Below are 24346 nucleotides of genomic sequence, written 5' to 3'. Positions count from 1 at the left end.
TTCTGATTTCATTATGAAGTTGTAACCATGCTGTGAAAAAGCAATCGTCAGAGTCCTAGACACTCAGCTTACCAGCTGGCAAAACAAGTTCTTTGAGAATAAAGGTATAGTTCCACCAACTTTGGTACATTTCTAATAGAGCTAAGGGTTTCTATGGTTTGCTTTTGGTCTAAAGTGGACAAGGTTAAAAGTTATTCTGGGTGCTTGCGTTCCTGCTATACACACACACACATACACACACACACACAAGAGATGCCTTAATTAGAGCACCTGCAGAGTCGCATGTATTCATCATCCCACACTTCAAAATGGCAGTGGGGACACTTTAACTAAAACTTGTTCAATGAGCTTTAACTAAAGCTCTTTAACTAAAGTGCCTCCAGTGCCATTTTGAAGTGCAGGGAGGCTGAATACATGTGACGCAGAGGTTACTGAAGTGTGCTAATTAGCATATTCCAGCAGTCTCAATTAATCAAAACTGGAATTAACATTCCAGAATAGGTGCTTTTACCACCAAGCTGCTGGAATGCATCTTTCACAATCTCTTTTACCACAGATCATAGAATCATAGAAAATTAGGGTTGGAAAGGACCTCAGTAGATAATCTAGTCCAGGGATTTTTAACCAGGGGTACCCATACCACTGGGGATACTTTGAAAGGCCCCAAGAGGTAAGCAGCAGTGGCATGGAGAAGCTGGTGGCACTTCCAGCTTCACTGCCATGCAGGGGCCCCTTCCCCTGCTCATTGACCGGCCACCAAAGGACCCTCTCCCCCCACTCATTGACCAGCTGCCAGGGGTCCCCCTCTCCCCTGCTCATCGACCGGGGAACTCCCCACTTCTCAACCAGTTGTCAGGGGTACCTCAACCAAAACAAGCTGAAAACCCCTGAACTAGTTCAACCCCATTCAAAGAAGGACCACTCCCAACCAAATCATCCCAGCTAAGGCTCTGTCTACCAGGGGGTTATAAACCTCTAAGGATGGAGATTCCACAACCTCTCTGGGTAGCCTGTTCCTGTGCTTTATTATACTTCTGGTGAGAAAGTTTTTCCTAGTAGCTAACCTAAACTCCCTTGCTGCAATATGAGACCATTGCTTCTTGTTCTGTTATCTGCCAGTACTGAGAAGTCTAGCTCCATCTTCTTTGCAACCGTTCAAGTAATTAAAGGCTGTTATTAAATCTCCTCTCAGTCTTCTCTTCTCTAGACTAAATAAGCCCAGTTCCTTCAGCCTCTCCTCAGAAATCATGTGCCCCAGCCCCCTCACCATTTTTGTTGCCCTCCACTGGACTCCCTCCAATTTGTCCACATCCTTTCTGTAATGGAGGGCCAAAAACTGGATACTGGACTCCAGATGTGGCCTCACCAGTGCTGAATAGAGAGGAAAAATCACTTCCCTCGATCTGCTGGCAACACTCCTACTAATTCAACCCAGCATGCTGTTAGCCTTTTTCACAACCAGGGCACACTGTTCGTTCATATTTAGTCTATTGTCCACTGTAACCCCTAGGTCCTTTTCTTCAGAGCTGCTACTTAGCCAGTCAGTTCCCAGACTGTACCAGTACATGGGATTGTTCTGTCCTAAGTGCAGGACTTAGTACTTGTGCTTGTTTAACTTCACAAGATTTCTTTTTGGTTCAATACTCCAATATGTCTAGGTGTCCCTGAATGCTAGACCAACCCTCCACCAAATCTACAATTTCCCACAGTTCGGTGTCACCTGCAAACTTGTATAGGTGCAAACTCCATGTCATCTTCCAGATCATTGATGAAGATATAGAACAAAACTGGCCCTAGGACTAACCCCTGCAGCACTCCGCTTGATACCAACTACCAATTAGACATGGTGCCATTGATTCCTACCCTTTGAGCCTGATGATCCAGCCAGGCTTCTATCCACCTTACAGTCCATTCACCTAACCTATACTTCCTTAGCTTGCTTGTGAGAATGTTGAGGGAAACTGCATCAAAAGCCTTGCTAAAGTCAAGGTATTTCACATCTACTGTTGTTTCTGCATCCACTGAAGCAGTTATCTCATCATAGAAGGCAATCAAATTGGTCAGGCATGACTTGGTGAATTCATGCTGACTGTTCCTAATCACCTTCTCCACCAAGTGATTAGAAACAGATTTCTTGAGGAACTGCTCCATGATTTTTCCAGGGACTGAAGTGAGGCTGACCAGTCTGTAGTTCCCCAGATCCTCTTCCCTTTCTTCAAGATGGGCACTTTATTTGCTCTTTTCCAATCACCAGGAACCTGTCCTGACCACAAGTTTTCAAAGATATTGACCAGCAGCTCTGCAATCATATCAGCCAACTCTCTCAGCACCTCAGATGTACTACATCCAGCTCTATGGACTTATATATGTCCAGTTTTTCTCAATAGTCCCTAACCTGTTCTTTTGCCACTGTCAGCTGACCACCTCCTTCCCAAACTGTGGTGCCACATGCAGCAGTCTAGGAGCTGACCTTGCTCATGAAAACTGAAGTAAAAAAAGGCATCAAGTACTTCAGCCTTTTCTGCATCATCTATCACTAGGTTGCCTCCCCTATTCAATAAGGGACTGACACTTTCCCTGATCTCCCTTGTGTTGCTGACATATTTGTAGAAACCCTTCTTTTTACCCTTCATGTCCTTTGCTAGCTGCAACTCCAGTTGTACATTGGCCTTCTTTATTTCATCCCTGCATGTCCAAACAATACTTTTATACTCCTCCCTAGTCATTTGTCCAAGTTTCCACTTGTAAGCTTCCTTCTTGTGTTTTAACTCATTGAAGAGTTTCCTGCTAAGCCAACCTGGCCCTCTGCTATACTTGCTAGTCTTCCTGTGCATCAGAAGGGTTCATTCCTACCCCCTCAAAAGGTTTCTTGAAAGCACAACCAATTTTCCTGGATTCCTTTCCCTCTCGACTGGCCTCCCAGGAATTCCTGCCCACAAGTTCCCTAAGCGAGTCAGAGTCTGCTTTTCTGAATTCCAGAGTCCTTTCTCTGCTGCTCTCCTTCCTCCTTTCCTCAGGATCCTGAACTCAATCATCTTATTGTGTTTCACTGTGAGCATGTTTACATATGTTCTACATTGCCATAGCAATGCACTATGGTAATGTAGCATCCACAGGCATCTACACGTGACCAGCAGCTACTTCACCATAGTGACACACTCCCCTATGGTGAAGTAGCTGCTAAAAATAACCATGCTTACAGCGCAGTACAGGCTGTTACTGCACTGTAATTTAGTACTTCAAAAAGGAAGTACTAAATTATGGTGCAGTAACAACATCTCCATAGCAACACACGTAGATATGCCCTGTCTGTGTGAATGGTAGTATTCACTGAGATAGGAAGGTAGGAAAAATGAGAAAGTGATTCTATAGGCCAGTGTGGGATATAGGAGAATCATGTTCAAATCTCCACTTTAATAACTACTGCATTATTTATGCACAGTGGAACTGCTTCAGCCAGAGATATTAAAACTAATTCTACCACACTTAATGGTTTGGTGGTTAGGACACTTTCCTGGGTGTGAGAGATTTAAATCCTACCCCAGGAAAAGTCAAAATCTCCAGGTCTCTCACTTAAACTGTTCACTCCCCTCCCCTCCCCCTCCAAGGAGCTAACTTTATACACCTAACTCGTGATGAGAGTTCACAGAGGAAAATCCCAAGCACAAATAAGTGAGTCCCTCTGCTTTGGAGTTAGCTGCCTGACTACCTTTAAGGAGTGGGCCTTAGACCCTTACCCTTTCCTCAGCATTTCCCATTGACTATTTCTGATTATTCCCTGCTCAGCTTCCTGGCTTTTGTGAAACCCACTCTTAAGCATCTGACTCTCCTCCTGCATTGAGCTGGGCTCCTGGGGGCCTAAATCAGGGCCAAGGATTCCACTGGGGGAGACAGCATGTCAAAGGCATGCATTGCAATAGCTAGGTCCCTTTGTAGATGTAGTCTATAGCTTTGCTTCTATACCTTCTGTAGTAATTTTTTAAGAGAGGACTAGCTGAGCTGGAGGTAGGAAAGGAAAGACTTCTCTGTATTGCTATTTTGTAAATACATAGAAAGCAAAGTGGTATAAGCTACACATCTGGGAGCTACTGAGTTATATTCAAAATAGCAGTAACTCAGTAAACAGATTTCATGTAACATATACTGTAATTATCAGGGGGAACTTTTCATTTATTTTAGTTCATTACAGAACTAATTCCACTCCACCAGGAGTCCATATATACAAGGTATATCAGAGTTGACTTCTATGCATCTAGGCAGGTGGGGGACAGTGACCTAAGGACTTGAGAGGATGAGGTTTTTGCCCAAAAAATTTCATGAAAAGCTGGTGTTTTCCATGTAACTGGAATGACCAAATAATCAAACATCCAACAGTTTTATTTTGGAATGAAAATAAAATAAAATATACAGGCATGGGAAAGCTTCCATACACACAGATTAAAATTTTAAAAAATAAAAACAAAAAACATCTCATACAGTTAGCACTCAGCCAAGTTTGAGAAAGGGGAAAAAAACTGTGCATTTCTGTCCCATGGAAAATGGGTTTAATTGAGTAGAAAAGGCCGCTTAGCCACTGTTTGCCACTGTACTTATAAAGAAACCTTACTTTTGACTTTGTTCTTGCTGGCTTCATATTTATTTGGCTTTGGATTCTTCTTGCTAGAGAAATTAAGTAAAAAGTGCTGTAGATAATTTTCATCCATTTATTATTAACTCAGTATATTTTAATATTAAAACTGCAAGGAAGCATTGTTCTACCTGAAGTGTCATGTGTTGAACTTTACTACTTAGTTTCACTCTTACTGTGGAATGCAAAGGAAAAAGTTGAAGTGGAAGCCTAAGTTTATGAATTCCAATATCTCGCCTTTAGCAAAATGAGGCTTTTTCTTTTCTATTCCATCCAGGAAGAGCACAGACCAACTGCAGATGCTTTCTCACTCTGATGAAGGGTGTTCATATTTGAAAGCTTACAAAGAAGAATTTTTCCAACTATTTTAGTTGGTCTAATAAAAGAGATCTGATTTCCCAAGGAAAAGGTTAATTTTAAAAAAGCAAAAAGAAAAAGAGGTATAGGTTGTAGCTGTGTTGGTCTAAGGCTATAGGCAGGAAAGGCTCTTTTCAGCTCTGCAACTGTGTGTAGGTGGTGACACTTACTGTGCAATTATTTTTTGCCTGTATCACAGGGCACAATTTGTTCCAAGGGCCAGTTTAGTTAGTGAATAAAGCAATGGGCAGAAGCAAGAGATTCTATTCTTGCTTGTGTAGTGTGACCTTGGGCAAGTCACAGCACCTCTGCCTCATTTTCCCTCTAGAAACTTCGACTGATGAAACCAGCGGTGTTTTGCAAAGCACTTGAGATTTTTGCATAAGATCTCTCAACCAGATCCTATTCCACTTACTGGGCACCTGTGAGGACCACCTTGCTCAAGTCCATGAAAAATCAGTAATATGTCTACTTTTGTAACATACCATCATCTTCACCTCAAGACCAAAATCACAAAACAGCAATCAGGATGAGGCTCCATACACCTTTGTGCTAACTATTTCCCAGGGATGGCCAATTGGTGGAATAGGTTCTTATAAAAAAGGAAAGTAGCAATACAATTAAGCTTCAGTTATCTCTAAAGGCATTTAACCTCACTTCATATTCACAAACAAGGGATTATTACCGTGCAAGGACAATGGATTTTGATGCTGCTTCTGGTGTTGCTGCTTCTTCAGCTGCTGCCATACTTAGTCTTTTTTTCAAAGAGCTATGGGATTCCTGATTTTCTGACCATTCTGAAGCTGCCTTTGTGAGTCTTAGGATCCTCTCTGAGATCTTGCTATCTAGGGAATATATAGCCATGTGCTAGATTCACTTTCACACCTCAATATTAGTTCAACAAGGGTGAAATAGTAATCATATTGCATATTTTCTCATAGAATTCTGAATGCGTTCAATTGTTGCACTAAACTAAGACTTTTTCCCATTGCTAATTTCATAGTATTAATTAAAGCGCCATTTGTATTTATATGAATGTGTTTTCTAATCTAATCTAAATGTAAGCACAATGACACCTACTGGTGATGATTAGATTATTACACAAAAAGCTATGAAGTTTAGCTTGCCTTTGCCACTGCATGAGGCATGCACTGATACATCAAAATCTTTAGCATATACTCCAGCTGAAACTGTAATCTAAAGAACCTGATACGCTAATTTTAAGTCTTACTTCTTACAGGTCTTGCTAAAAAACTGAGGCATTTTAATCTCATGAGCTGCATGTAAATCAAGGCAGGTCACATCAGAAGTTTAGAATCTGAACCCAGAAAAGACCATTTACATACAGATCTCTTACTTTCCATATAGAAAATTCAGGTGCTGCCAGAACAGCATTTTCCAACATTACCTAACTATGACAAAGGGCAATCTGGAAGAGAAACTGAAGGACAACTGAGCTGGAGGGTTGGGACCAGGACGGTGGTGTATGTTCATGCACACACACTCTGGCTCCCAAGCACTTAGCATCAAAAGGTTATTTTATTTAAGTCAAAACCTCACGCTGAAGAATTTTTTTATAACATGGGGAGTGAGAAGCCAACCACAGAATCATTTTCTTTCACCAAAAGAAACAATTAAAAAGAGCCATTTTTTAACATTTACACTGAAATAACAACAAATTTTCCTTGGCCTCATCCTGCTAAAAAAAAATTCTTGGGTATGTTTTAAGCATAAAACAAGTTATATTAACTTGATATCTGCAAAAAGGTAAGAGTCCTCACCAGTTCTATTTTGTATATAGGACCTCTACCCTTTCTGGTCCCTCACTCTGAAAGGATTATGGTGTTTAGGTGGATATAGATGTTTCTAGCAAGAAACAGAGCATGGGCTTTAAGGTGCTGAATTAAAAAAAAAAGGTGAAAATCAGTCATTCGTCTAGCATTTGCAGCTATGCTAGCTGCAAAGTACTGCAGCAATCACCTTTTACAGATTACTCCCAAATTCAATCTACATCTCTGCCCCCAAACTCCGCATATTATATTTTTTTTTCCTTTTTCACCTTCCCATTCCTTCCTCACCTCTCTCTAACCTATTAAAAACCTGAGAGGACAGGAACCAAGGCTTTTCTGTTTTGTGTTCCATAAAAATCCCATAAACCTCTATAATTCCATCTAAATGCTGCATAATAAAAATAAGAAAGCAGAATATTCAAAAGGAAGAAGAATGTAGGTATATTTCTGGCAAGTAAGAACATACATAATTATTACCATCTGATTTTGCAGCCATACTATCCATTTCTTTCAGTGTCTTTGCATAAGATGTTCTCCTCAAAAAGGAAGCGTTGTCAGGATAAGTGGTCAAAGTGCCACAGTTGAATGACCCCAGTGTCTGGTGGCGAAATGATTCAATTTCCTTCCCTCTGTTTGATACTGTATTGGAAAAAATAGACTTTCTGAGAAGAATGGAATTATATCATTCAAAAATTTAAGAGAAAATGTTTTGTGGGTTTCTTGAAAAAAGGGCATAAGCTGCCTTACAAAATCCACAGTGAATTTAGAACAAAGATTTGAATTTAAGTATCTTTGAATGTACCTTATAACTTTCTCAATATTTTCTCTTAAACAAGCTGTATATGTAATGTGGTTTTATAATGGTGCTGGAGGACTTAAAGGTTACATTGCATAAAATACTGACACTGGAAATAAAAATGATTTAACACAGCCTGCATTTAAAATAGTGATGGGATGTCTTTTGGGGAAAGAAAGAGAGATGGGGTTTTATCTCCAAAGGGAGGAAGTTATTCTTTGGAAAATTCTCAGTATTGTGAGGCCTAAAGATCTTCATTACAACACAATGTAAGGGGTGATGGGATATGTTTGCCTGCAATAGCAAGGGACTAAACTGAATAACCCAGGAGACCCCTTCCAGTTCTGTGATTTTATCTTTTATCATTTGAACATGGTTTTCAATGCTCAGAGTGTAGACATACATTGAAAGAAAAAAATGACACTGAAAGGTATATTCAACTGGCCCTTATATCAGAATTTTATAATACCATGGTTAGGAATTGTAAGGTAGGTATATTAAATTCTAGCCTCTGACAGAACACCTCCAAGAACATTGAGAAGGCTGTCAAAGAAAAATACCAAAAAAAGAAAGAGAAAGAAAGTAAACAAGCTCTATGATATAACCCTATTACTACTGTCCCAGTATGATAACCTGGGCACATCTACACATGCAATTAATGTGAAGCAATAAATTCTGGAGTTTATTGCTCCGGAATTTATTGCTCCTGGGTGTGCTGTTTGAACATGTACCTGGGAGCAATAAACTCTGGAATTCACTGCCATTTGAATGTGCACCCAAGAGTGCAGCACGTTGAGCCAAGTCAGAGCAGCCCTGGTTGGCAAAGAGGGGCCTGGGTGGTCAGCCAGCCAAACTGTGGCTGCTCCCCCCTGTTCAACATTTTTAAAAATATATATATATAATTTCTATAAATAGTTATTAAGGGTGTGCGAAGCTTCAGTCGTCTATTCGTTTCAGAAAAGATTTGGCCAGCTTCGGCGGCCAAATCATCGAATCCGAATCAAATTGGGAGACCCATAAAAAGCTCTGAATCGATTTGAAGCATCCAAATTGATTTGGAAAAGATTTGGAAAAATATTTGGCGATTCGGAAAAGGAGGTCTTGTCGGGAAACAGAAACTGAGAAGCAGGGGGGGAGGAGAGGAGGAAGGGAAAGACTGCTCTGATATTGACATCTGTAGCTGGCCAGTGACTGTGATCTTTCCCCGAGTTCCCTTCTAATCACAGTGCTCTGGGGGAGGGATGTAGAAACAGCATATAAGACTCTGTGTGAGGCCTTTCTGTCCCTTTTGTGAGCTGTGTGTCTGGAAGCAACAGCGTGTGAAAGGTACTGGCTGCAGCAGCTGGCTTCCTAGTTAGCCTCTTAACTGTTTTGCTAGTCTCTATCTAATTTCTCTACCTAGTCTCTTCTATCTAGTAAACAAATAGAAGATATAGTAAGCACATAGAAGAAGATATAGAAAGCAGATAGAAGAATATAGCAAGCAGACAGAACAGGGGCGGGCAAAATACAGCCCACGGGCCAGATCTGACCTGCCAGAAAATTCTATCAGGCCTGCCGAGCCCCTAAAAAATTTAGTAAATTCATATTTATTTGTTTCTGGATGCCTGTCAAAGATGACAGGAGCCAGGGGCAGTAGGACCCAAGGGGAGCCAGCTGGACCGAGCAGCCCAGCCCCACTACACTCCCAGCCATTTCCCTGCCTTCCTGCCCCTGCACCATGTGGCCCTGGGCTGCATCACTGGACTGGGGAGTATGAGCCGTGGCAGGATCAAGGCCAGGAGCAGGAGGGGTGTGCGTGGAGGCAGGGACAGAGAGTATGTGCATGTGTGTAGACAGAGGTAAAGGGTGTGTGTGTGTGTGTGTTCATAGGGTGAGTCCCACATGCACACTGCATCATACACATGTGCCCACACACCCCCTCACACATGCAGATCCCCACACCCCTTCACACACCCCAGACGCTGTCCTTCCCACAAAGCCTGCAACAAACCCAATACCCACCCACACCCCACATCCCCATACCTATCCATCCCCACAGACACACCCATGCCCTCTCTCACACCCCACATACCCTCCCACCACAAACCTATACCCATCCCCCATAACATACAAAAGTAAGATTTCATTTTAAGCTATTGTGCAATCACCTCTGCATACACTACACAAACACATGTAAATCAGGACAAATTTTTTTTTTAAATCAAATTAAAGAATGTTGTAGATGTTTTCTTTTAGAATATAAATTGGTATTTTTCTGGTTCTGAGACAGCAAAACCTCTTGCTGAAAGGAGTACTTCCAGGGGTAAGGAGAGGGACTTCTGGTGGCAAAGATCAGGGGTTGCGGGGCAGGACTTCCAGTCACAAAATGGTGACCAGGGGGTGGGACACCTGTCAAAGAGCAGAGCTACCTGTGCCCTTGACAGCTTGCCCAAACTCGGTAAGTGGCCCTCTGCCCTAAATAATTGCCTGCCCCCAAAATAGAAGGTGTAATAAGCAGATAGAAAAAGATATAGTAAACACACACATATATTAAACACATACAAGATAGAAGAGTAAATGTTTTCGATCTGAGCCTTCAAGAGGCCGAGAAGATTTTCCAGCACAGCAAACATTATGAAGCATGCTGGAAAGGCAGGTGCCAGGTCTTCTGGGAGCGGAGTGAGAGGGGCTAGAGAGGATAGGGCGAGAGCTGCAAGTTCCATCCCCCACAAACTTAGATACACCCTCTTCCCTAGCAGCCATGAGGCTTCTGCTGCTAGTGGGAGCAAGGAGCTGGAAGCAGTACCTGTCCCTGCACCTGCACCACCTCCACTAACACCTGAAATAGCCACCAGCACCAGCATGACAATCTCCTCCACCCCAATTTCTGTTCCCAGCATAAGCCTCCCAGTGCCAGAGAAGCTGGATTTGGAACCAGGGGACCTCAGTGCCATAGCCAAGGACGTTCTGGGGAAGGAGGGGGATTCTGAGTTCGTGCTCCACACACTTCAAAGTTCCCCTACAGGCAGGTCTTCTTCTCTGGAAGGCATTTTGGAGGAGGTTGTGGGGGCAGGTGGCTCAGTTTCCCCTGTTGTTGTGCCTCTATCTGCTGAGGAAGGGAATAAGGCAGGATCCCCACCCTCAACCCTGAAGCAGGAGGGTAGTGTAGTGTGGGATCATTTCGAGATGGCAGATGATCCCAAGTATGCTACCTGTCAGCACTGCCAAAGGCAGATCAGCCGGGGCAAGGAGGTGAAACACTTCACCACCATGGTGATGCTGCTGCATCTCAGGAGGCAGCACCCCCTTGCCCCTGCTCCTCTTCAGCCTGGCACCAGTGGGGGTGTGCCCAAAGGGAAGTCCCCCTCTTGCTCCAAAGCCCCCATCCCTATGAAACAGAGGCAGGGCATCCTGGACCAGTGGGGAAAAGCTACAGACAAAGTGGGGTGCATTGCAAGGGTGAGCAAGGTCACCCAGAGCACTGGGGAGATGCTTGCTCTAGTTGGCCAGCCCTTCTCCTTAGTTGAGCGGCCAGGGTTCAGGCAGCTCGAGGTGGAGATCATGCCTACCTCTCCCTCACAGGGCACTGGTGCAATCAGTCAGGCCATTGGTAGGTTCTCCTTCAAGCAGAGGTGATGGATACATGGCAAGGGAGTTCATGGTGGCCATTAACCACATGGTACAGGAGTGACTCATTGGGCAGGGCAAGCTCACCCATGGATTTGTGATCACCAACAATGGGGCCAATATGGTCACAGCGATCTGTGATGCCAACATTGTTGGCATCCACTGTGTGGCAACAAGTTCCACCTCACAGTCAGGGATACCTTGCAGGGGGACAGGGATGCCAGTGATGGCACCATCACTACCACTACCAGCCAGCTCATTTCAAGATGCAGGAAGCTGATGGACTAGTTCCACCAGAGCGCCAAAGGGAGCAAGATGCTGCAGGACAAACAGGCGGAGCTGAGCATCCCACAGCACTAAATCATGCAGGATGTGGAGACTCGGTGGAACTCCACATACTTGATGCTCGAAAGGCTGGTCAAGCAACGGAAGGCCATCCATGAGATGACCTTGCTCAGGGAGACTGGGATCAGCAGGCCCCTTAACAAAACAAAGTGGGATACTATCTCCCAAATTTGGTGGTCCTCAAGTCATTCCTCGAGGCCACCGAGACCCTCAGCGCTAGCAATGCCCTCCTTAGCCAGGTGATTACTGTAGTGAGGAGCTTGAGAACCAAAGAAGTTCCAGGGGATCAATGTCCCTGGCTGAGGCAAGCCACTGTCACCAGAGGTGCAGGTGCTGGTGAAGCGGCCAAAGAAGGGCATAAAAAAAATGGCTGGATCGATTGTGATCCAGTACGGTCTAAGCGCTGGCAGCCACATATACCCAAGGGTGAAGGGGAGTGTGTGCGCCAGCAAAACCCTTGATCACTGGACAGAGGTGCTGGTGAACAGAGTTAGGGAGGCAGAAGGGCAGAGGCAGGGGGACATGGAAGAGGGGGATCCACTTCACAGCACTCCCAGCACCAGCAAGTCTCCTCCATGACAGCTGCTGCCAATGTGAGTCAAGGGTATGGCTTCAATAGTGGGGTCCAGAGGCACCAGAACCCAGCCTCAGGCAGGTAGCGCATAGGCTTCAGTGGCTACCTATCTTGCCGAGGACATGGAGCCACTGCAATGCAACTCCCTGACCTACTGGGCAAGCCACAGGCCATAGTTGTCTGGGAACACCTGCCCTGTCTACTGACCAGTGTTCCAAGCAAGAAGGTGTTCAGCATTGCTAGGGATGTTGCGATACGCAACCGCATCTGCTTGGATCCTGGTTTGGTGAAGCAGCTGGTGCTCTTCAAAGTGAACCTCCTGCTGCTGGGGTTCCCCAAGATCCACCTGTAGATGGAGTGCCACCCTCCTCACTCTGTCTGCACCTGTTTCCTCTTTTAAATTTTTAAAAAAAAACCATTTAATGTCCCGCTCTCAGAGCTGGAGGCGGCACTCACTATATCACCATCCAGCAAGGGAAGAACATCTCCCTGCTGAGCTCCCTTGCCAGGTTGAACTTGAAGGTGTGGGCTGGAGTTAGGGGGAAGGAGGAGGCCCCAGGTCCTGGGCATAACCTAAAACTGCACCTTGCCAGGGCCAGGAGGCCTGGTGGGACTGCCGGTGGTGTGGCAGCCCCCACGAAATGCCAGGACTGCAAGCCTCCCTGGTGAAAGGCGGGTAGGAGGCACCTTACAACCTCCAGCCACCACTCACACCACATCACACGCACCAGTCCTGGCTAGGAAAAGCCTAGACCTGTAAGATCTTTGAGAGGCCTGAGGCTTGTTGGTTGCAGTGGAGCTGTGAAGCTTCAGGTAAGCTTAGCTGCCTGGGATGCCACCTGCGAGGCATGGACCACAGGGTTATGAGAGGTATGGAGCTGCAGAATGGACATATGTCACCCCTAGACATCAGGGACCTAAATGGGCAGCCTCCTGCCTGGGAAACATCTGAATTGGTTTTCCATCAAGGCAGGCAGGTGAAAGATGGGTGGGCAGTTGGCCCAGAAACAGGTGGGTGGGCCAAGATCTCATCCACACTGGGAAGGCCCCCTGCTCTTCCTGGATGCCAGCCTCTAGCTTCTTTACTATTCATTACATCCAGGAAGAGTGCACACACACCAACTAGATGCTTCCCCAGCCTGACAAAGGGTTTTTAAACCCAAAAGCTTGCTAAGTTCTTTTTCTTCAACTATTCAGTTGTTCTAATAAAAGATATCAGAGGTACCCTCAACTGGTCCATGCTGGGGCCAGGACCCAAAGAGGGATCAAAGGGTCAGGGACCCACCATGAGGGATGCCCAGAACAAGAGGCTCTGGATTCCAACCGGCCTGAAGGCAGGGCCAGGGCCTAAGGGGGAGCCAAACAGAGGGGATCACAGCTGGAAGGGGTGAAGGATGCAATGTGTGAGGCATGGGCCTCAGTGCTAAGGGAGGTACAGAGCTGCAGAATAGATGTCACCTCAAGACATCTATATGGGCAGCCTCCCACCTGGGAAACATCTGAATCAGTTTTCCATCAAGACGTGGCCTCTGTGGTCCTTTCATAAGTCCTTGTGGACAATCTACTCCCAGATGGCTTAGCAGTTGTCATCAAGAAGCAGCTCCATGGTTGACAGCCTGACTCTGGGTCTGACTGCCTTCTGTATCTTCCTGTGGTTTGACATAGTCATTGAGCCTTCCTTCTATAGCCAATACTCACTCTGGAACTTGTCCAGGACCTTGTAGAATCAGGGTGTTCCATGGTCCACAATCTCCCACTGGTCGGTGCATATACCTTCCATAATCTCAGGAGATGTCCTGCAAAATACCTGACAAGCCAGGCTGTTTTGATCTCTGTGCCAGTCACCAACTTGCAGATCTGGCTCGTGTACGTTGCTTGCAGGAAGGATGTCTGGCATTTCCTGCCCCCAGTCTGTTTCATCTTGTAAAGGGTGTTCCTTGCCACCTTCTCCCCTCTGGATCCCCAGAAAAAAACCACACATGGCTCTCTGGATTCTGTGGGCACCATGTTTGGGTGGGAGGATGACTAGTGCAGTGTACAGAACCATCGGTAGCAACACTGACTTCATGAGCGCCACACGCCCCTGCCCATGGAGAGGTAATGCGCGTGCCACAGACCCAACCTCTGCTTAGCTTTGGCCTCCTTCTTTTCCCAGGCTTTCCTTCCACTCAACTCGGGGTCAAACTCCATCCTGAGAATCTTGACCCCCTTGTAAAGAACTGAGACCCCCAGGGACTGCAGGTCCCAGAGCCCACCCAAAGCCAGACATATGTTGCTGCTCACATTGAACTTGGGCCTTGCTGCTGCTTCGTAGACCTGTGTGCACCACAGGGGTTTTTCTACAGAACACTTATTATGGCACAGAATGTTCATGTCATCCATGTAGGCCAGGACCCTGGTTTCTTCCATGCTTCAGCTCAGGATCTGAACTCTACTCATCACGAGGTCCTACCTGATGTGCTCCCCCCAGTTCAACCTGGTGCAAAGAGGCTGGCTGGGGCATGAGGGTGCTTCAGTGTGGGGCTAGCCAACAGGCAGCCCCCACACTGAACCACCCTCATGCCCCAGCCAGCCAGGGCAGCATCTCTATGTGTGCTACTGTGAAGCTTTTTACTCTGTAGCAAGATAGTACTTGTATTTAGAAGTACTATCCTGCTGTGGAGTAAATTAGTTTACTCCAGCCTAATACAGGTGCATATGTAGATACCAAGATGTTTATTAGGCAGCTAATTAGTCTACTGTGCAGTAAATATCTTGTGTAGCTGCGCTCCCTCTCTGTGGGGCTTATCTGCATACTGCCATTGGCATGCAAGGTTAGGTTATCAGGACTGTGTCTCTTATCTGCATATTCACCTATTGGCATGTATAGATGAGGGGCTGAAAATCTCTTCTGTGCTTGTTTTCACTGCAATAACATGTTTTAATTGCTTTTAACATTTTGAATATAAGAGTCCAGGGAAATTAGGTTTGGGTAAACTGGCCCTGCCTTCTAAAACTATGAAGTTACTAAGGGGGTTGATACTGTAAGAGAAAATTGAGTAAATAATGCTGATAGGTCAATGCTGTCACCATGACTGTGTGAGTCTAAGGTGAAGGGACCCCCAGCTCAGGAACCACAAGGGGAAGAGGAAAGGCTCTAGACTGAAGCTTTGGGGCATTTGAGATACCACAGTTGTTTTACTTACCTGGTAGGAAAGATACCCTTCCTCTTGGCCTTGAATGACTCAAATATAGTTAGAGAGTGAAGGCCTATCTGTTGCACTGCAGGTAGGCTCGCCTCCAGATGCAAGGATCTTGGCTACACAATTTATGGCAATGGGGGATTGCTTTTAGGCCTTCCCCCAAGTTGCTCCTTTTGGCTAGGGACAAGCAAGATTAGGGGACATCTGAACTCCAAGGTGTCTGGGCTTGGGGCTTACACACAGGATACCTGCCACAGATTTAGGAGCATCTAAAGTGCCAAATTGATGAGTCTGGGTGGAAGAATACTTGCTGGTGGTAGTACCACACAGATTTGAATGACTGAGCTCTGCTCTGTCAATTTTTGGAACTTAATTCAGAAGTGGTTTGGCCCCAGGACAAAATTTCAAAAACCAAGGTGTTTTTCCCAGGGTGAGGCTGTCCCTTGCACTCCAGGCAGGCTGACCCCTGCAAGTTTCTCCAAATGCAGGAAACTCGATTGTACAATTTTGTGGCAATGGGGGACTGCTTCCCTGCTTTCCCCCTGGTCTGCTCCCAGCCTTTTGGCTAGGAGCAAGCAAGACCAGAGGGCATCCAAAACCCAGCATCTCTGGACCCTGAGCTTGCATGTAGGATGTTTGTCACAGACTTAGGGAGTACCTGAAGCCCCAAAATGATAGGTCAGGGAAGGTGGATACTTGCCAAGTAGTAGAGCCACTCAGACTTGCACAATTAAGCTCTGCTCAGTTGAAATTTGGAACCTGACTATTGGCCTCTGCCCAATAGAAATTGAAATTGATTTGGCCCTTGAAACATTTTTTTAACAGGGCATGGTATTCAACCAAAGGGGAAATGAGCGCTGGTGACAAACAAATCCTAGTCTGAGCCCGTTACATACTAGGTCCTAATGAGCTGAAATCCATAAGGTACTAGCAAGTTAGGTAGGAGCTTGTACTTACCAGACCCTGAAAGAGGAGAGCCTGCATCTAAGAAAGGTGGGTTGCCTCTGCAACCAGAGGACAAGCCGTGCCCCCCCACCAGTGGTAGGCAGTGATAAGGAGCAGCAGCAATGCTGGCCCTCCCTCTGACAGCAGTGAAGAGCAGTGCCCCACCGGTGGTGGTGAGAAGCAGTACCCCAGCAGCAATGAGTTGTGGTGCACCCCCAGCAATGGTGAGCAGCAACAAGGAGCAGTGACCCCACCTCCAGCATCAGTGGGCAGTGATGAGGAGCAGTGCCCCACAACAGTGGTGAGTAGCAATGGGGAACAGCATCCCCCAGCAGTGGCAAGGAATAGAGCAGTGCCCCAGCAGTGCTGAGACAAGGGAAACCTTGGACTAAGAGCTGCACTAGCTCTACTGAATACTTTGTCCACCTTGTGTGGGACTAAGTGAGAATTATGAACCTCCTGACTATGCTAAACTGTTAGTCATAGGTTGAGAAGGGCTTCTTGGCAACCATCGACCCTCTGGAACACAGTGTATGTGCAAGAGTTCTATGTGACCCTCACACCAAAACCTTCAGCATGTACACACAGGCAAGAGAATGAAGGAGTGAGCGCTGCCCTAGACCTACCATCCCTCCTCTAGATTATCAAGACATAGTCCAAAGGCCAGACCCAGTCCAGATGTTCAGTGCCTTGATAGTTGTAGCCTCTTCCAAAGAGCAACAGAACAGACCTGTGACAGCACGTTCCTGTCACGATGATGTCTGTTAGTCTTTCTCCAACCAAGGAGTACCCACAAGGCAGTGGGAGCTAGGGTTTGGAGGCACCCTATACTCACCTTACTCTGAAGGTTGCAACATAGTGGTATTTTATAGGAGCAACCCCGCCATGACTAGCCCCACCACGTTACCATCAAGCCTTCCAGTCTGATGCAGTTTACAGTCATACCAATTGATTATTAAGGGGTTATTAAACCTGTTTGTCAGCCTACCTCCCTATCCCGCATTAATAAACCCTGTTATAGTTTGATACTGCTTGCAATGTGAAGTTTGTTCACATTGGAATAACCAGGAAGAAATTATTTTCCCAGGCTTCTGGGTGAAGGCTTGAGCCAAGATAATTTGTATAAAACCCCTAAAGTGAACTCATCCTTTGTTGCTGCCATCTGATGCCTGGCAGAAGGGTTACAATAGTATTAACAAAATGGGGTTTTCTGTTTTTGAACTAGGACACTTCAGTAACTCTTTCTTCATCTTTACTCAGTTTGAAAAAGTTTACTTATTTATAGAAATACCCTCTAGAAACCAAGGCTACCAGAGTCCTTTGCAATATAGGCACTGTCTCTCATCTTTCTCAGTACCATCTCTTTCATCGTTCTCAGTACCTGTACATCTGTAAGAGGGTGACACAGAAGCTAGGTCTATCATATACCAGGGCAGTGTAATGAAAGGGCTCTGGTCCCTATGCACTAAGTGTGGGGCCCAGAGGGTACAGAGTGGATGAAAGACTCTGAACCAGAGTCTTTTAATAAAAAACTAAGAGATGACTTATTAGCATAAATCTGAATTTTAACTTGGGTGCCTTCTTTGTAGTTAGTCATTATACTGAAAAAAATTGTAAAGTAAACAATCTGTGCTAAAAGTAACCAAAAATATTTTGTGATAAAAGTCATAGCCTACTGTATTTAACAATACATTGCATTCTTAGGTTGCAGACCATAGTTTGATCCCAGATTTCACAAAAACTGACCAGCAGAGGCTCAGAGCACCCTGAGCTCTGGTAAGGAAGGTTTCATGTTTCTCCACAGAGAACCTTCTGGTTATAGAGGCTTCATCCACTCAAACATGGTAAGGGGGAGGGAAAAAAAAAAAAATCAATGAATAACTGGCAACAAGTAATTATCTATAATAATAGTAGGATTATTTTGTCTGTCCAGAGCACTCTGATTGGTTGTCTCAGCATCCAATCACAATGCTTATTGAAACAACCAATCAGAGTCGTCTGGATAGACGGAATAAGCATGTTATTATTATAGATCCTGAGGCATTTCAAACAGATACACAGGCAAGTCGGAACTAGAATGAAGCGTGCCCCCACTGCAGAGTGGGCAGGCTCCACTGAAGAAAAAAACAAAACAAAACAGCGAGGGGCTCCAATCCTTCCCACCCCTGAGCCAGCCAAGAGCCACAGCCAGGGGGCAAGCTGCCAGCGGGCCTGGAGCTGCACAGGGCCCTGGTGCTATCCTCTGCAGTGGCGACAACCCCGGGACTGCATGCCAGCAGGTGGGTCCTGCAGAAGGGGTGCCACTGCCATGGAGGGAAGCACCATGGTTCCCCACTGCTCAGGGGCTGCATGACCCACCAGCAGCTCACTCCCTGGCCATGGGAGATGCAAGCAGGCTTCAGGAAAAAATAAAAGATCAGGCCCCTCAACACTTTTTTTTTCCCCTCAGCAGAGCCTACCCATGCAAGCTACCACCGGGTTGCATAACCCCTGAGCTGTGGCGTGGCCAGTGCTTCCCTCTGCAGCGGTGGTGCCCCCTGAGGCTGCCCAGGCAGGGTGCTAGCTGCACAGGTACAGCCCCAGCTCACAGGCAGCACCCACCAGATCCAGCGGTGCACAGGGCACTGGAAGCCAGGGTGTGCTCAGGGAAGCTCAGCCTTGGCGGCCTTCCAGCATCCTGTGCACTGTCCCCACCAGTACCAGACCACAGTAAATGATAGATTCTTGGCAGCCAATCACAATGATTACTGCCAGACAGAATAAGCTGTCATAATAGAAAAATTTAGAATTTTGGAATAAGATTTCTAGAAAAAAAGATGTCTAAAAGACTACAAAGTCCATCTACCAAATGTGAATATGATAGAATCCCAAGCCTGTGTTTACACACAGACAGCTTTATGTAGTCTTTTCAAGGGTGAGAAGTTTTGATTCCGTTATAGTATTCAGTCAAGGAATAACTAAAAATCCTGTATTTAAAGAAATACCTTTGCAATAAAAAAAAAATCTAAAATGTTTTGTGGGTTTCAGCTAGTAATGTTATATTACAACAACAATTAATTAAATATAGTGATTTCTGTTGCAGTTGGGTTTTACTGCTTTAACTTTTACTGTTTTAGAAATATACTGCTTTATCAGTATAGTTATCTCCCACAGTATGGGTGCAGGAAGGGAAATAAGCTACAGTGGTACAAGGTAACTTTGTAATGGTGTAATTGCATCCACATCAGGTACTATGCTGGTATAAATAAATGGATAAGAAACAGCATCTCTCATGGGGAGTTTTGCTCAAACAAAACTGAGTGTAGACCAGGCCTTCAACAATCAGACCAACTCACAAAAGGAAAATTTTCCATTATGACTGACTGCATATTATATAGTTTAACAATCATACACAGATGTTCAAGCAGCAAATAAATGCTCCTTTGCCCTAGTCATAGCAGCTGTTAAGTCTCTGCAAGCAGATTTATTCTGAGTACTGGCCACCCGACTTGACCTGTTGTCACTTAATGACTGACATGAGCTTGTTCTGATGTGAGGAAATTTCATGCTCTGTTGCACAGAAAATTGAAAGTTTGAACCATCCACTTGTGTGGATACCAAACAGTATCTGAAGGGGAAAACTTTTCATGGCTTGGGGTGAAGGAGTTAATGGCAGCATTGCCTTTTATAGCAATGCGCTTTCACTAATGTCAATGTTACCTGTAACTAAGCGTAGAATCACAGAAAAATCAGGGTTTGAAGGGACCTCAGGAGGTCATCTAGTCCAACCCCCTGCTCAAAGCAGGACCAGCCCCAACTAGATCATTCCAGACAGGGCTTTGTCAAGCCAGGTCTTAAAAACCTACAAGAATTGAGATTTTGCCACCTCTCTAGGTAACCTGTTCCAGTGCTTCACCACCCTCCTAGTGAGAAATTTTTTTTTTTAATATCCAACTTAAGTCTCCCTTGCTGCAACTTGAGTTCATTGCTCCTTGTTGTGTCATCTGTCACCACTGAGAACAATCTAGCTCCATCCTCTTTAGAACTACCCTTCAGGTAGTTAAAGACTGCTGTCAAATCCCCTGTAATGATATGTACCGGATTATAAATCATTATAAATAATAAATTGGTAATAGTATTACATATTTTTGGACAAGCTAAAGAACAGTTCTTAGAAGATGTTTCTAGACACAGCTATTCTATCATATAGGCTTCACTAGAAGCAAATGCTTACAAGGTGGTTAATTTAAAGTACACAAGACACAATAAGTCATTGCACAGAAACAATTAAAAAAAGCTTTCAGAGTTCTTACAATAGGATGTTAACCGTGAGCTTGTTAAACTTCCAGGCAACAAGTTGACTTCCATCACTGTATGGGAAACAGTTAGGGACCACAGAAATCTGAAAAAATGAATGGAGGAACTCAATAACAAAGGATCAAGTCACTTGAATTTTCTCTTAAGAATTACTGTTATTACATTGGTTCAATTCCTTCCTGTTCTTCCCAAAAAACTGTCCCCAAACCAAACAATGCATTTAAAATGGAGGAAGAAAAGCTAACTCAGCTATTCTGAATCCAACTCAAAAACAGCAAAGCTGTCTTGCAAGACACTGATAATTATTCTCATTATTTATATTAGTATTTATTTTGATTTAATTCACATGCAGAATTTTATTTATAAGTTTCTTGCAGAAGTTAGTAGGAATTAGCTTACCATGCACTCTAGGTACCTGTCATGCTTTGTAATTTGATATTTATATTTTCAGTTGTTTTCTAACTAACAAAGGATAGTTCTACAATGTATATTTTTAAAAGAAATTTGCGTGTACTTCAAATTCACTTTACTGGAGACAAACTGAGTTATCAATGACATGAATAGCAATGTCCCAGTTTAATAGGGAAAATGATAGTTAAATAAAATGAGAAAGGCAATTATGTGTTAGTCTGATGTCAGACAGAAGGCAGGGTAGATTTGCACCTTACAGACTAACTAAATCAGAGACGTGCATGCAGGGTGCAGCAGTTTCAGGGTGGGGTAGGAAAAAATTACACTCACACAGGTGCACTTTGCAGCGGTGGTGGGAACTGTGCTAATGCGGGTGCATGTTACAGTGCACATTACATTGAGGGGGCACCTGATGCAGTGATAGAAGGAGGGAGCACTCGCATGTCCCTGTCCCCTCACCTCTCACCTCCCCTCAGTGGTGGAGTTTCTGGGGATGTGACCTGCAGCAGCTTAGAAGTTGGACAGCCCTGCTGTAAGAGAAAAATTGGGAAAATGTTGCTGAAGGGTGAGCACTCACCATGACTTGTGTAGCAGTCTAAGTTGGAGGGACCTTTAGTGTAACAGAAGAGACTTGGAGAAGTTCCCTCCAGGATCTACTAAGCTTCATGTGGCAGAGTACTTGTGATGTGCAAACTCCTGTAAGGGATTCAGTTGAGGCCTGTTACCCATGTGTTTGTAAAAGAGGTGAAACGGCTGGAGTACAAACAATGGGGTCAGGGTGAGACCTGTATCTGCAGTATTCCAAAAGAGCTGAAATCCTTGAGCTTAAGGTCTAAAAGAGCTGGGTTGCATTAGCAACTGGCAGAGGGTCAGCACCCCTTGGCGGCAGTGTGGAGCAGTCACCCCCAGTGATTATGAGGAGCACTGACAGCAACAGCAGAGCAGCATTCCCCCATGGCAGTGAGGCAAAGGGAATGCTTGGGCTAGTGCTACCAAGTTCACCCTGTGTGGGGCTAAGACAGAACTCTGCATTCACTGACTGTGATAAATTATTAAGTTGGCTGAGGTGAGATACTATTAACAGTTTCCCTGAGATAGTTAGTTTCTTTTATTTTCCCAGGTTCCAGGTGGATAATCAATCAAGCCGATTTGTATAAAATCCCTAAATTGAATTTACAGCACCTGATGAAGTGAGCTTGGGCTCACAAAAGCTCATGCAGTACGTCTCTGATTTAGTCTATAAGGTACTGTTAAATAAATTCACATCATAGGAGCTAGAAAAGGAAAAGACCTACTAGTATCAAGCCTCTTTTCATGCCAAAGCAGGACTGTCCCTGCAGTTTATTCAACAAATTACTTTTTAGAGGGAAATCGGGGTCAAACTGTAATATGTATACCCAACTGTAAATACGCTTTTTGCTTTACTCCATCAAGGAATTCTACCTGCTGTGCTTTCTATCCTACCTATTCATTTTAATTAATTTCATTGTTTAAAGAGATTAATTAAATATATGTTTTACCATATGGACGATAAACTCTGTTTCCCCCCCCAAACTAGATAGTTTTCCCTAAACTAGATAGAAGACAGTATACATTATGCTATTTTTATATCCCATATAAACAACATTCTTAAACTGGAATCAAGGTTGGCAAACATGAGAACTGAGAAAAACAAACTTTTTATATTTAAAAAAGACAAAACCAGGAAATTTAAAGTTATGGTCAAACTTAAAAGAAATCCAGCCATTTGAAAGTATGGACATGCACCATTAGAATAACCCAGACTCTTTAAAAAGCTGTCTTATCAATGCTTGCCTTAGATCTTGTTCCTTTCTTACTTTCTTTGAAATATGTGTAGATTTTGAACAAAGGATTATTTTAAAAAAAGAAAAGGTAAAGGAACAGTGACTGTAACATCAAAATCTTTCTTAATCATTTTCTATAAAGAAGTCTGGTACTGAAGACTTCTTCAAATTAAAGAAGCCATACTTGTAAAACTTGTGGGTAGCTTATCAGAAATACGTGCTACATACCATTGTTTTTTAAGCAGTTACCTAATACAAATGTCCTATATTAGTAATGAAGTTGTATCATCACAAGCTTTTTCATGCAACTGCTATAATTTCATAATTGGTACCTAAGTGGCCTATCTGCATAAAATTATGTTTAATGACACTTGCATAATTCATGACGTGTAGACAGGTCCTGTGTGCTTGGTATTGCTGTGAACAAACAACAGAATTGGTGAATTGTTGGACTTCTATTACTCAGTGTTTATCTAGGCATGTTTTGGCTATTTTCACTATTTTTGAATGATTCACATGCACTGGAAAATTGAGAGCAGGATACTGTGCAGAACTCCTAAGCTCTATGGTTCACTGCAACTCGGGTAGCAGGAAATTCCACAGGAACTGGCTTCCCAGGGCCCAAAACAACTTCCATTAATAATCTGCTCCCTGTTCTCCAGCCTGTCCCAAACTCTGCCAGCTCTGTATTTTAAATCTTGCTCATGTCTCTTACCTTTGGCTCTATCAGACCAGCCATGTCTTGTCAGTGTGTAGAGCCATGCCATCTGGCCCACAGAGGATCCCACAGGTCCAAAAATTTGGCAACAGGGTAGCAATGACAGCAATGGCTGGATAGTATGCTAGGTCAGCTGGCTGGAGGTGGTGGGGACCTGATCCTGTAGCGCAAGGCCCAAGCAAAGGCAGAGTGGGGCCCTCATCTGGCAGTGTAGGGCTGAGGAAGATGGCTTGGGTCCCTGATCAGGGGCACAGGGCCAGGGGAGACAGTGAAGGGCCCCAATCAGATGGCACTATGCCCCAATCCAGGGGCAGAGGTTCTGATCCAGCCTTTGGACCAGCCCCCTGCACCACATATTTGCAGTAAAGGAGGCAGGCCCCTGAAATCAAGAAACACTAAGGTTTCAGGAAGCACCATAAACTCAAATCTGTCAGGTGCTGCTGCTGCTGTCTATGGCTTCCTCACTATTTTCCTGTACTTGTACTAGACTATCATCCTGAAGGCCCACACTTTTGCAACACTTCTCTTCATACTGTCAGAGTCCTTCCATAGTTCCTACAGTGATGCTATGGGGTCCTTCCAATGAAGCATCAGATCCTAGCAACTCTTGCAGGGTTCAGTGGGATTGAGTGAAACCTGCTTTTAGCCCTTTATATGTCCCTCTGAAGCAAGAATCTGGATGCAACATCAATGAGTTTTCCAGATCCTCTGTTCCTTTCCGTGGGATGTCACCAAGGGAACGTCTCTTGGTCTCAATCAATGGCTAGGGTCACAGTGTATTAGGCACTATACAAATAAATTGTAATTTCATAGATTTCATAGACATCAGGGCTGGAAGGGACCTCGAGAGATCATCGAGTCCAGCCCCCTGCCCAAAGGGCAGGAAGTCAG

General features: G+C 44.6%; 1 protein-coding gene across 3 annotated transcripts in view; it reads right to left on the bottom strand.

The window, feature by feature from the left end:
• LOC109315604 overlaps nucleotides 1-24346 on the bottom strand; it is a 92417-nt gene that overhangs the window by 44290 nt on the left and 23781 nt on the right. The window contains exons 8-11 of one of the 3 annotated variants that reach the window (XM_019543399.1): nucleotides 20518-20606; nucleotides 7252-7413; nucleotides 5670-5829; nucleotides 4607-4659 (exon numbers count right to left, since the gene is read on the bottom strand). In XM_019543399.1, coding sequence (XP_019398944.1) covers nucleotides 4607-4659; nucleotides 5670-5829; nucleotides 7252-7413; nucleotides 20518-20606 — 464 coding nt within the window. The remainder of the gene's footprint in view (nucleotides 1-4606; nucleotides 4660-5669; nucleotides 5830-7251; nucleotides 7414-20517; nucleotides 20607-24346) is intronic. The other 2 variants (XM_019543401.1, XM_019543400.1) reach the window with 2 other exon arrangements.

This window comes from Crocodylus porosus, unplaced genomic scaffold, assembly GCF_001723895.1.
Source record: "Crocodylus porosus isolate Cpor-Errol unplaced genomic scaffold, CroPor_comp1, whole genome shotgun sequence".
Lineage (NCBI taxonomy): Eukaryota > Metazoa > Chordata > Crocodylia > Crocodylidae > Crocodylus > Crocodylus porosus.
This window is presented reverse-complemented; position numbering and strand designations above follow the sequence as displayed.